This window comes from Temnothorax americanus, unplaced genomic scaffold, assembly GCF_048541705.1.
Source record: "Temnothorax americanus isolate GAGA-0224 unplaced genomic scaffold, ASM4854170v1 Scaffold20, whole genome shotgun sequence".
Taxonomy (NCBI): domain Eukaryota; kingdom Metazoa; phylum Arthropoda; class Insecta; order Hymenoptera; family Formicidae; genus Temnothorax; species Temnothorax americanus.
The window spans coordinates 1,471,460-1,483,308 of NW_027509339.1; the positions used below are offsets into that span (position 1 = coordinate 1,471,460).

At 33.6% G+C, this 11,849-nt stretch overlaps 1 protein-coding gene and 1 long non-coding RNA gene across 2 annotated transcripts; one reads left to right on the forward strand and one right to left on the reverse strand.

Annotated features, from left to right (window-relative positions):
- The first annotated feature begins 267 nt into the window (after window positions 1-267).
- LOC143897476 (uncharacterized) lies at window positions 268-8,705 on the forward strand. Its single transcript, XM_077406174.1, has 3 exons — window positions 268-359; window positions 3,874-4,121; window positions 8,397-8,705. Exons 2-3 carry the CDS (start codon window positions 3,888-3,890, stop codon window positions 8,454-8,456), a joined length of 294 nt encoding a protein of 97 aa, XP_077262300.1. The 5' UTR covers window positions 268-359; window positions 3,874-3,887; the 3' UTR covers window positions 8,457-8,705.
- On the reverse strand, window positions 4,213-11,804 carry LOC143897477 (uncharacterized). The gene is made up of 4 exons (XR_013256931.1): window positions 11,646-11,804; window positions 8,375-10,575; window positions 7,813-8,253; window positions 4,213-4,778 (listed from the first exon to the last, which is right to left on the reverse strand). It is a non-coding gene; the product is annotated as an uncharacterized LOC143897477 (long non-coding RNA).
- Window positions 11,805-11,849: the final 45 nt, after the last annotated feature.

The following is an 11,849-nucleotide window of genomic DNA, read 5'->3' on the forward strand; positions in this document are numbered from 1 at the left end:
ATGCTTTCGACACGGTGTCTCAGAAGTATTTGTGAGTGTTTTTCTTTATGTAGTCTTCAATTTAGACTATCCAGCTTAAAACTACGTCCAGAATGGATAATATAGATGAAGAATCGTTGTGAAAGTATGTTTATTTATATATGTGAATTTACGTAACTCGTCGGACCAGTTTTTTCGAGAAGGAGACCTTCTTTTTTCGTACATTAACGTTCATACATCGAACTTTGATCGTCATATAAATTTATCCGGGTTCCAAACTTGCTTCCTAAACTCAGATTGAGAGGTATAAGAAGGAGGAACATCGCGTAGATCCCGGTAATCTTGATTTCCGACGATTAGCCGCCACATCGAGCACTAAGGTAAAACATATTTTTTCTTTAATATTTTATTAATCTGTGTGTTAATGGCTAATTTGTTTAATTTTTTTTATTTTATAAACAAGTTTATAATAAATACATTGTTTCTACTAATAAATAATATTTTCTTAAAATTTTGGAGCGTTTTTTTAAATATCAAGAATTGCTATTTATTTAACAATTTTAATGTTTTGAATAAGAGACATTAAAATAAAGACAATAAAAGCAATGCAATTTGCAATAAAAAATTTTAATTACAGCCTTCAATTAATTAATTAATTACTTTTATTTCTTTTCAAATTTCAAATAGTATAAGAACATAACACAGAAACTTGAAAAATCGTCTTTTATCAGACTGATTGGACGAGTATCTTCATCCTTTCCTGTCTTGAGTTAACCTACGTATTTCCCTGAAAGTATAAGAGCATTCTATATTTATTAATTTTTAACTATTTGTCTTTAACTATTTGTGAACAATAATCTAATCTGGGTCTATCACTATCCTCTTTTTATTCTTATCTCCGCCTCCAATATGTCGCTAACTAATCCTTCGTGTCTCAGCAGGTGTCCCTATTATACCATTCTATCCCTCCTATTCTTCATTGTTTTCCATATATCTCTTTTTTCCTTAATTCTTTCTAATACTTTGCCTATTGTTAATCCTATCTGTCCACAGTATAAATTTTCAGTACTGACACTAGTACTGAGAAAAAATGGGAACACACACCTTATATAGGCCCTCTTTTCTTTTTTTATTGTTTTCTCTATTGCTACCCGTAAAGCTAGAATGGCCTCGCGCGTTCCCCTATTTCGTTTGAACCTTAATTGATCTTCCTCTAATACTCTTCTTCCGCCCTTTTCTCCATCCTTTGCATTATTCTATTATAGTTAAAATTTTTGACGCGTGGGAAGTTAAACTAATTGTTTTGAAATTTTCGCATTTATATCTGCGCCTCTCCTTTTTGGTAGAGTTACTATGATATTACGTTTGTAATCTTTCGGAATCTCACCCGTCTCGTGTAATATACATATACACTGTATATATACAGCTAACTAATTTGAATAAACGATCTAGTAGGTATTTCTAGTATTTCTTGTCCCGCACATTTTAAAACTTCTGCTTGCAATCCATCTGGCGCTCTATTACTTTCTCTTAAATTTTTTAATGCTAGCTCAAACTCTTCCCTCATTATATAGGATAGCCTAGCACCTAGGTTATTCACCTTAACACTACTTTTATTCTTTTCCAATACATCTCCTAATTCTTGTCCTGCATATCTATCTGCTTATCTGCCTTTTCCTATCTCGTTTTATTACGATATTTCCTGCTTCGTTTCTAATGTTGCGAGGATAAACTCGCTCGTCATATTCTTTGTCTCGGCCGTTTACCTGTCGATCTTCTAATGCCAGAAAGTGGCGGCGAGGAAAAAAACGCGGAAATCCGTCTTGTTTTTAGAGCTGTCTTTAGTCTGCAAAAACGAAGCGTGCTGGTCCAAGTTGTGTTCGATTACGAGAGTCGTTACGAACGACGTTCTATAGTTCTGCCGACAGAGTCTGTTATATATTTTGGCTGTCATTCTTTCGACGGCAGCATTGCAGACATTTTCAATCAATGTCGATACCAACACAGCACGTATACGTATTAGGACTGGTGATTTGCTTCAAAGGTTTCCATATTTGAAGTTAACTTCGAAGTTTTGAAAAATAGATTTGATAATTCTGTCTCATTGCGCTTGTAAAATTAATATTTTGTCGTAATAAATATTCGGACACTCTTAATTTATAAAAAATTTTCACATCGCAGAAATTCTCCGCCTTATGTTTACTTACATTAGTAAAATTTGATATTGTTTACCTATAAGTTGACCCATTTAATTGTGAGTTAATAGATGCGTAAGGTGTAAAAACAAAAATGAGAAATATTAAATTATCTATATTATAACCGAGTATATTAAATTAGTATAATTATATTTAACAAGGACATTCTCTAGAAAGTATTGAGACTTTGCGTATTTTCTCAAGACGAGTGCTTTAGTCCAAATTTGAAAGTTGACTGCACATTATTTTAATTTAATGTCACTGTCTTTTATAAAAAAGTTATTTTGTATTGTAATTCTAAGATTACACAAATGCAAGGAACTCCAAACTAAAGAATTTGTTTCTTAGTAAATAAATAATTTTTAGCAAAAATTTACAAATAATTACATTATGATATTAAACGTTTTAATAAACTTCAGCATTTAAAAAAATTAAAAATCCAATTTTAGAAAATATAAATAGAGGTAATGAAAGTACTCAAGTAATTTTAAGTGTGCATTTGTCGATATATATTAACATTTTAAAACACAGACCCCGAAATACACTAGCTATTAACAGAATATTAGTTTTCTTATTAATTAAGTTATTTAATTATAATTGTTAGCTTTAATTTTGTAACACAGCGCCATCTCTTCAAAATGCATCGCAAGCTATTATTAAGAGAAATAGTAGAGATCGAAATAATTAATAACTCTATAATTATCTTGTGCAAAAACAGAATGTAAAATAAATATAAAAAATGTATTCAATATATTTAAATATGTTAATATAAAATTTAATGTTAAATAATACTGCAAAGAGAGAGAGAGAGAGAGAGAGAGAGAGAGAGAGGTGTTGTAAATAATTTTACAATATAAATTTATTGATGCATATAATTGCATGAAACTGATATCTGTCATAAGTAATTAATTCCTTTAAATTGGAAACAAAAAAACTTTCATCAATATTTTTATATTATCAAAATTATCGCTATATGTTTTATCGAACGCTTCCTCGCTCGCTAATGGATGGCGCCACTGGTGCAATTCTGTTAACTGGTGCAAAACTTAATTAGTTTTTATATGTATTCAACATTTGCCATGAGTTAATTACAATAATATTTTCAATTATTTTTAGCTAATATGGTAAATTAAAAAAAAATTAAAATTAAATTAGAAACTTTCTAATGCTTAGTTTCCATTTACATTTAAATTAATCTAAATTGGGTTAATCATAATCCCATTTGTTGCTTTTGTAACACCTAGTTTACAAAACTTAGTTACTTTCTGTTGTGTAAATTACTAATTGAAACTAGAAAGAGTTTTTAAAATTTAAGATATATACGAGGCGCACTGTGAAACAAGTATATAAGCAAATGTCAACAGCACACGCTTGCATTTAAAGTATCGGTTGCGGCGTCCATTCTGAGGAAGTAGGAGCGGCTACATTTTAGACGATGGGAATTGCCGAAGCATGCACATTAGCTTCGCCAGCACGTACGACTCGCTGGCGGAGAATAATTTAGGCAGATAGAAAGTCTACCTCACACACGCGCTCCCGCATGCTCCTTACAATAGATTAAAATGCCAAGAGAAAATATATGATTAACGTGTTGTTAGCACTCGCTACTTGCAAAAATAGAAAATCTTTTCAGTTGCATCGTCGACGTATTATCAGCTCTTTGTATCATCAGCTAAAATGTTTGCTTTTTGTGCGACAGATAATTAAACGACGATGTTCGCGGTGCTGCTTTACCTGATCGTTGCTTCCGCCGTCGCTGGACCACCGGGTGATATCTCCGAGGATGCCTTGTCGCCTCAATGTAAAACCCCGAAGTGTCCAACCACGAGAGTCACGACTGACTCCCTGATCACTTTACCTTACCCTCTGGACTGCTTGCAATACATCGTCTGCGAGGAGTCCGGCCCTCGCACAGTGGCGTGCCCGGAAGATTTGGTCTTCAACAAGGTGAGATCTCTTCCCGAATTATCTAATCAGTGAAAATCCAACATTTCATTGTGCCATAATAAGTATACAGATGTTATCTGAAGCTATATATTACATTGTTATTTAAACTTTGTTGGAATACAAATTATTTAAATCTAATATGTTAAAACGAAATCTTCAGAGTTTTTCGTATTTCTTACTGCACCTACGTCGGAAATAAAGTTTCAATATGTACTAAAAAAACAATAGTCACTCTTGATTTCAAGAGTGACTCGCGACAGATGCCATTGCGAGTGTCTTGTTAATTTTTAACTCTCTAATTTCTCAACTCTCTAATGTGTCAACCAGGGCAGACAGTGAAATTGTATTTCTGCGAGAGATTGCAATCTCATTCAGGCCGAAATTCTCATCGAGCAATATTTTTGTACGTCCCCATCCGGGATGCTTTATGTTGTGTCTGTTGAAATATCGCTCCGCGATATGGCATTTCGCACGATGCTGCGCGGATTGTTCGTTCGGAGTGCTGCACATCACGCAAAAAAAAGCCCGCCCGCTGCATCGATCGCGCTCCTACGCCCCGAAGAGAGTACCCTGCATGAGAAGCAGGGGTGATTTCATTCATCTTCGTCGGCCTCTCGTGACGCGGTGTCTCATCAGTTCCTTGTCCCCGTGTATCGTCTATATGGTGCATACATCATAAAATATCTTTCTCACATTTCATAAACATTTCTTGTAACAACGCAGCAACATGTGTGGCAGCAACATTTACACATTGTTACATTGACTATTTAATGTTTTGATCTATAAAAAAATTCCATGTTATTTTTCTTTAATCTTTGACGTAGAATAATTGTAACACGTTCTTCAGATTATTCACGGGGCAATCATTAATAGTAGTGATAATTATTTTCTCGTCAAAGAAGTTTGTGATATTTTCGGACAAATGAAATTTTTTTTAAAACCTACGTCGTTATTAATAGATCTGATTTGATACTTTTTGTTAATTCTGAAACACAAAAATCAAAATAAATTAGTTTTGGTTCGATTTGTTTCGTTTCGCTGTTTTATTCTCGATTGACTATTATATACTCTGCATGCTAGGAATAACAATAAGTTAAAATATTGCAGGATAGTGCAATTTTAACAAACATGTATATTTGTTTCTTTATTAGAAGATTTATAACAATACTAGCTTTTTCGCCCGCGCTTCGCTCAAAAGCTCTTCCTTCTTTTCCCCGAATAGTAATATTTACCCCTCAAAAATATTTTTTTAAAGAGACCTTTTTTAAACAATTTTGTATGGAGGCCGTTTGTCCTCGGGCTCAGACTCCTCCCCAAAATCTTCTACGGTCTAAGTTAGAGTATTATGAGATGATATACCAAATTTGGTTCTTCTAATTTCAAAACTGTGAGGGTAGATTAATATCACAAATTAAATTGATCATCAAATTCTAAACGCAACTGATGCTAATAAATATTTTTTCTCAATTAACGCTCTAATTTATTAGACAGTAGACGATGTTTTTTCCCCGAATAGTAATATTTACCCCAAAAAAAAATTTTTTTTAAAGAGACCTTTTTTAGACAATTTTGTATAAAGGCCTTTTTTTTATTTTTTTATTTATATTTATATTTTTCCAGAAAAACGGTCCATTAATGAATGAGTAGTTCGCAGTCAGACAAACAGACAAACATTAAAAAAAATTTTGAAACCGGTTTCCCACAAAATTGGTAATAATGCGGTTTTTAAAATATGTCTACGGTCTAAGTTAGAGTATCATGACTCGAGATGGTATACCAAATTTAGTTCTAATTTGAAAACTGTAGATTTGCATAGCGGACAAACATACATACATACATACATTTATATATATATATATATATATATATATATATATATAGATTCTTATAAAGATTTGATCAATTATTTTCCGAAAAATTCGAAAAACTTCTGATACCGGTTTCCAAAAAGATCGGTAACGAAAAATTATACACTTTATGGCACCCCCCAGGAAATTCTACCCTTGTTTCATATATAATTCTTTAAGATTCGATTAAAAAGCGAAGTAGATTTGCATAGCGGACAAACATACAAACATACATACATTCATTTATATATATATATGTATAGAGATTTGCACCGTTTTTGAAAAATCTTGTTATGAATACTAAGCAGAAATTATTATAGGTTTAATGATAACACTGTTTAACAAAAAAATTACTTTTTTTAACACAATTAATGAGATTAATCGTTTCTTATAGCATTTTGGACGCTGAATATACGATCCCGTTTGCCAAATTTTTCTATCACGTCACAATTTTGAAAAATTTGCGGTTAGTAAAGCAAAAAGGGCTACTTTAATGTATTTTAGCATATTATAACTACGACATGTGACGGAAGGAATTTGTTGCGTCGATTATAGTTAAAAAAAATATTGATGATTAGCATAGGGTTTATTGCGTCAAAGTTGCGACTTACACAGACTATTAAGGATCAAAAAATATTTTTTAATTATTTTATTCAATCTAAAGAATTTTTTAGGTCACTCAATATTAATCTGATATTAAAGTTAATAAATTAAAAACGGCAGAGCTAATATGGCGGATATCAGAAGTAAAAAATCGATCATTTCTAATTTAAAAATTTCTTTTAAGTGTTGAAAGTCTTAAGGGGATCCTGGAGTCACGCCTCACGGCAATTATCGACATTTTAGTAGGATCAATTTTCTTCGAATTGGCTTTACAGAATGGAAAACCCATTTACACGTTTAAAGTACGTACAGAAATCATGTGCGGGATAGTAATTTTAAGACTAAAAACTTAGTCTTAAATTAAAAAAAGAAAAATATATTTAATACTAGTTGGTGTTGCACCTTTAATTTTGTACCTAGAACTGTCACTTTAAGGAAACGTTCGCTCATATAGCTTACGTGAACAAATCGAAAATGTCCCGCACCTCGGACTAGATCAAAGAACAGCGTGGCACCATTGAAACTAACAATTGAAAGCCTAATAAGAAAGATTTTTCATCCAACTGATTTTATGCATGTACACACATGCAGTGTACATAGCGTTGCAATCTGACAAGGGCAGATATCTCGTTAGATAAGCACAGATATATGGGCCGGAACATATTAGAAAACCGTCAAAATTATCAACCCGGTCGGAGTTTGGCCGTCACTCCAGGATCCCAAAATACACTAAAATAGCTCCTTTTGCAACTTTAACTGCAAATTTCTCAAAATTGTGACATAATAGAGCAATTTGATAAAATTATATTCGACGTCCAAAAAACTACGAGAAATGATATTTTCGTTCCTCAATATGCATTTTTTGTGTTGAACAGTGTAATTACATTTTAATTTGTCACGTGCAAAAATTTCTATAGAAGAGATCTTCCAACTAAATTAATCCCAATAAATCATTTCTCTCTAATTCTCTGAGTCAATTATTAATACTATGTCAAGCATCATCGATTACTTTTTCCTTTAGTAATTAAACAGTGATTAAAGGCAGAAATAGTTTATATATCTCCATCATTAAATTATCAAAAAGATTTCTTTTACTCAGAAAGTTCTTTTAATTTGGAATTGTTCAAGCACTAACAATAAGATTAGACAAAAGAGCACCCTGCGTACCTTACGGGTAGAATTTGTTGTGTTATAACAAAACAATAAGCACGTACGAGGCGAAAGAGAGGAATCAACCTTACCCCGAAACACGACACTGCTTTTGTGATCTACAAGTGCATCACGTGTGGGCTCTCTAAGAGTCGCGGCCTCGTATCACCCTACGATAACCCGACGATGGAATCCTCCCCGTCTGGTATCCAGTTACGAGCCGCGCGGATGCACGTGCATATTGTCGTCCCCGGGTACTTCAGCTGACACGTGGCCGGGCGAATTTCAATTCACCGGTTCTACGTGGACGTCGATGCTTGACTTCGTGACAAGCGGGCCGTGTCGGGGTCGTTTGAAGTCTGAACCCACTTGACCAGTTGTCGTTTTTAATCCGTCGCCTCTTACTCGCGTGCGTAACGATCGCTCCGCGATACCGCGTCACGCTCATAAAGGCACGAAAGCAATCCTTCCAAAAATAGGGGAAGTCGGTAGAAAATCAGTAGAAATTTATTCCGCGATGTCTCGCGAGAGACCTGAAGATTGGAAGACATTAGAAATTTCTGTCACTTTCTCATTGAATGTTTTTTTTCCTTTCCCATTTAAATTCTTATTAACGTGCGAAACAATGTATAAGAGTGATCGATTTTTACTTACATTCAACGTCTTCTTGTTTCAGAATACCGGCATATGCGACACTCGGCAAAACGCAAACTGCTTGCCCTGTTGGCAAAGTTGAGTATTCATGGACGTTGCAGAAGATATCTCGGACCCTCCGAAATTTCTGAAAGTATTTTAAGATGTTCTAACAATTCTAACTTTAATAATTATAGCGCAAATCATTTATTTGCAACGCAAAATAAAATAATACTATATATATCATGCCTTTGTAATTTGTGCGCGTATGATATACTCGTAATATGATGTGATTATAATGGTGCGAGATTGGATGTATGTATAAATTAAACAATACATAATTAAAGATAAATGTACGTTACATTACATGATGCTTTACAAAGTAGTAATAAGTAACGTTCCATAATTTTATATATTTATATTCTTTAACACGTTTTAAAAAAAACACATTTATTTTAAATTTATTATTGTAAAGAATTTTATTTAAATAAAAATTTTTTATGACAACGGGTCATGAAGCCTAATGTATTAGAACGCAAGTTGGTTTTAAATTAACATGGTTAAACGCAATAAAATAACGGAGTATATAAATATTGGTGGTGCAATTAACCGGACGTTTCGATCTTCATTGAGATCATCTTCAGTGGTTTAAAGTTGCGGAGTTAAAATATAAATTTGTAGACTTATTCGCTTGGTTAACTACGCCTACTACAATAATATTTACATACTCCATTATTTTATTGCGTTGAATCATGTTAATTTAAGATCGACTTACGCTCTAATGTATTAGGTTTTATGGCTTGTTGTAAGGTTTGTTGTCATAACATTTTTATTTGAGTTTGATTCTTTGTAAGCCTTTATCTATATTTAATTTTTTGAAGATTTTTATATTTTTAAGAAGAAAAGTATTTTTATTAGGTTGCAAAATTTAGAGCGAAAACAAAAAAATCTCTATTCAAATGCTTAAAATATAGAGTATGGTATAAAGTAATAAGAGAATAGCAAGTGCAATTTCTAACTTGGCAGGAATGGGTCAAACAATATTGATCATGCGAAATTCGAGAGAGAGAGAGAGAGAGAGAGAGGATTCAGGAAATTCGATGCTATACAATCTTTCTCTTCGGTACCTCAATCTAGACTATTCTTGTAATTACTTATTGCATTTGCTGCGCTGTTCCAGCCCAGGAAATCGACCATATTTCCCTGCGCTCTATATTGACCTCTGTAACAAACGCGACTGTTACTCAGCCGCATTAATAGATTTTCCTCGCTTTTCGGTCTCCGCAGTTTTGACGTCAGCATTTTTAACGTCCGCGTCGTGATACTCGCGCGTTATTCTTGGCACTCATCTTGAGCGGTATCAGCACGATTTCGAAGTTTTATGAATTATTCTCGAGGAGTACGATCCTCAAATTAATTTACGTGAGTAATGTGATTTGTACGCGATGTTTGTACACGAGATGTTATAATCGTTTCTGTGCTATTGTCGAATTACGTTATGTTGCAATAAGAAAGGAAATGGTATAATGAAGTAATAAAAATTGAAATACTTTGTTTTAAAGAGACAATGACTATAATAAACAATAGATAAGAAATAGATGGTTGAAAAAAGTATATCTTGGAAATGGATTCAATGATGTGTCGCATGTCTGTAATATTTCATTATACTAATTGCTGGATACTTGTAATATTTTATTATTTCACATTACATTTTATAGTGGAGAACTAAATACGCAGAGTTCACAACTATTTATTTATAATTTTAATTAGCTGACTACCATTCGAGCAATATACGCAAATTTATGTACTGACAAATTTGCATCATTCTGTAGTTAAATTCGCTTCGCGAGGAATCGTCTTCGTCACGGAGGAATAATTAAGTGCCGTCATAACGCCCATTCTATTCCCGGCGTCATTTCATAATTCGACACACCTGACGACACCCCTTGAATATTTCATTTCTCTCAGAATCTGATTTTCGCTCTCGCTTCAATGATACGTCGCTTTCGCAGTTTTTTTTATTTTTATAATAGTCGGTCGCTTCGCGGAATGAGTCCTCGCCCACTTGATTAATCGTGGCAATCCGAACGGTGGATATATGTTTTTCGGGGTAATCGATTCGCCAGGTCGTGCGCCTTTCTTCCTCATCGACGTGTTCTCCACCCACGTCCTCACCTTCGCCATCCATCCCTTACCTGCAGCCCCCGCGAACTTCTACCCACCTGGAAAATCTAAAATGTTACTGCAAACGCCAGCAGTAGAATTTACAGTTGATAACTTTGAGAAGAAAAAGTTGGAGCCGATTTTTCGTCGGATAGGTTAAAATTCATGAGATTTAGATATCTGCGTCTGATTGTAAGTTATAATCGATAAAAGTCGTACCGAAGAGTTACCCTTGCCCTTTTTGCAGCAAATGTTCTTTATTACTCCAATATTTGATTTAAAAAATGATATTTATATATGTCGCAGAAATTTCGTGTAATCCTTTTTTTGCCAAAATTCAGGGAATCCAAAGAAAATCGAGATATTGTGAAACGAATAAAAATTATAAATAAAAATATTTTATATCTTGATATTTCTAAATATATATATATATATATATATATATATATAATCTTTAAATATAATTTATAATTATAATATATTTATAAATATAAATGAAAAAAAATTTTAACTCACAATTTCACTGACAGAACCTCAAATTTTGCAAAATCACTAGTAAGATTATGTAATTTTTATTCCAAGATACACACACATATTGTTATATTATTATTTACAAAAGGATTGCTTGCTTTGTAAACAATTTTACTATAAATTATATATTCTTTATGATAACAGTGTAAAACAAATCCTATACGACTTTCGGTTTTTAGTGGCAAGGTATTATTAAATTTCTAATGTAAGAGCAAACGAGAGTAACTTAATTAGCCTTCGAAGACTAATTAAGTTATCCGCCCTTGCTGTAAAAATAGATCAATGTTATTTCTTATATTACAACTCTGAATAGTATAGAAAGTATATGTATACTTGACATTTATATCTTAACTTCATTAAATTAAAGCGTTATTAGGGAATTTCTGATAAACAATTAAGTTAGTTTGGTTATTCAAAAGCCAATTAACTTCAACGGTAATTATTATTTTTTCTCTTGACCCTTGTGATCGAGAAGATGCGTCGAATAATTTTACGGCAATTTCGTATCATGAAATTGTAAATTGAACGCGCGCACATCCCTTTCGCGAGAAAGCAGATCGACCTACGCACGTGACGTGTTCGCCAGGAAATAACGCACCTCGATGTTACACTATAACGACTTTTCATCTCCTGGGCGACCTGAACTCGCTCACGTTTCCCAGCTTTCCTTCTCTAAATTTCCGCTCATCCGTTCCGCGTGCGAAAGAGGTGAGAGGAGAGCGGCGGAGCAGGGGACGCGATCTCCGTCGCGACGCAGTCGGGGGGCGCAGACTCGGCGGCGACCAGCCAAAGCCGGTAGTCC

Coding starts and splice junctions, on each gene's coding strand:
- LOC143897476 (XM_077406174.1), top strand. CDS start 3,888: ATGTTCGCGGTGCTGCTTTACCTGATCGTTGCTTCCGCCGTCGCTGGA. Junction 4,122..8,396: donor AAGATTTGGTCTTCAACAAG/GTGAGATCTCTT, acceptor TTCTTGTTTCAG/AATACCGGCATATGCGACAC.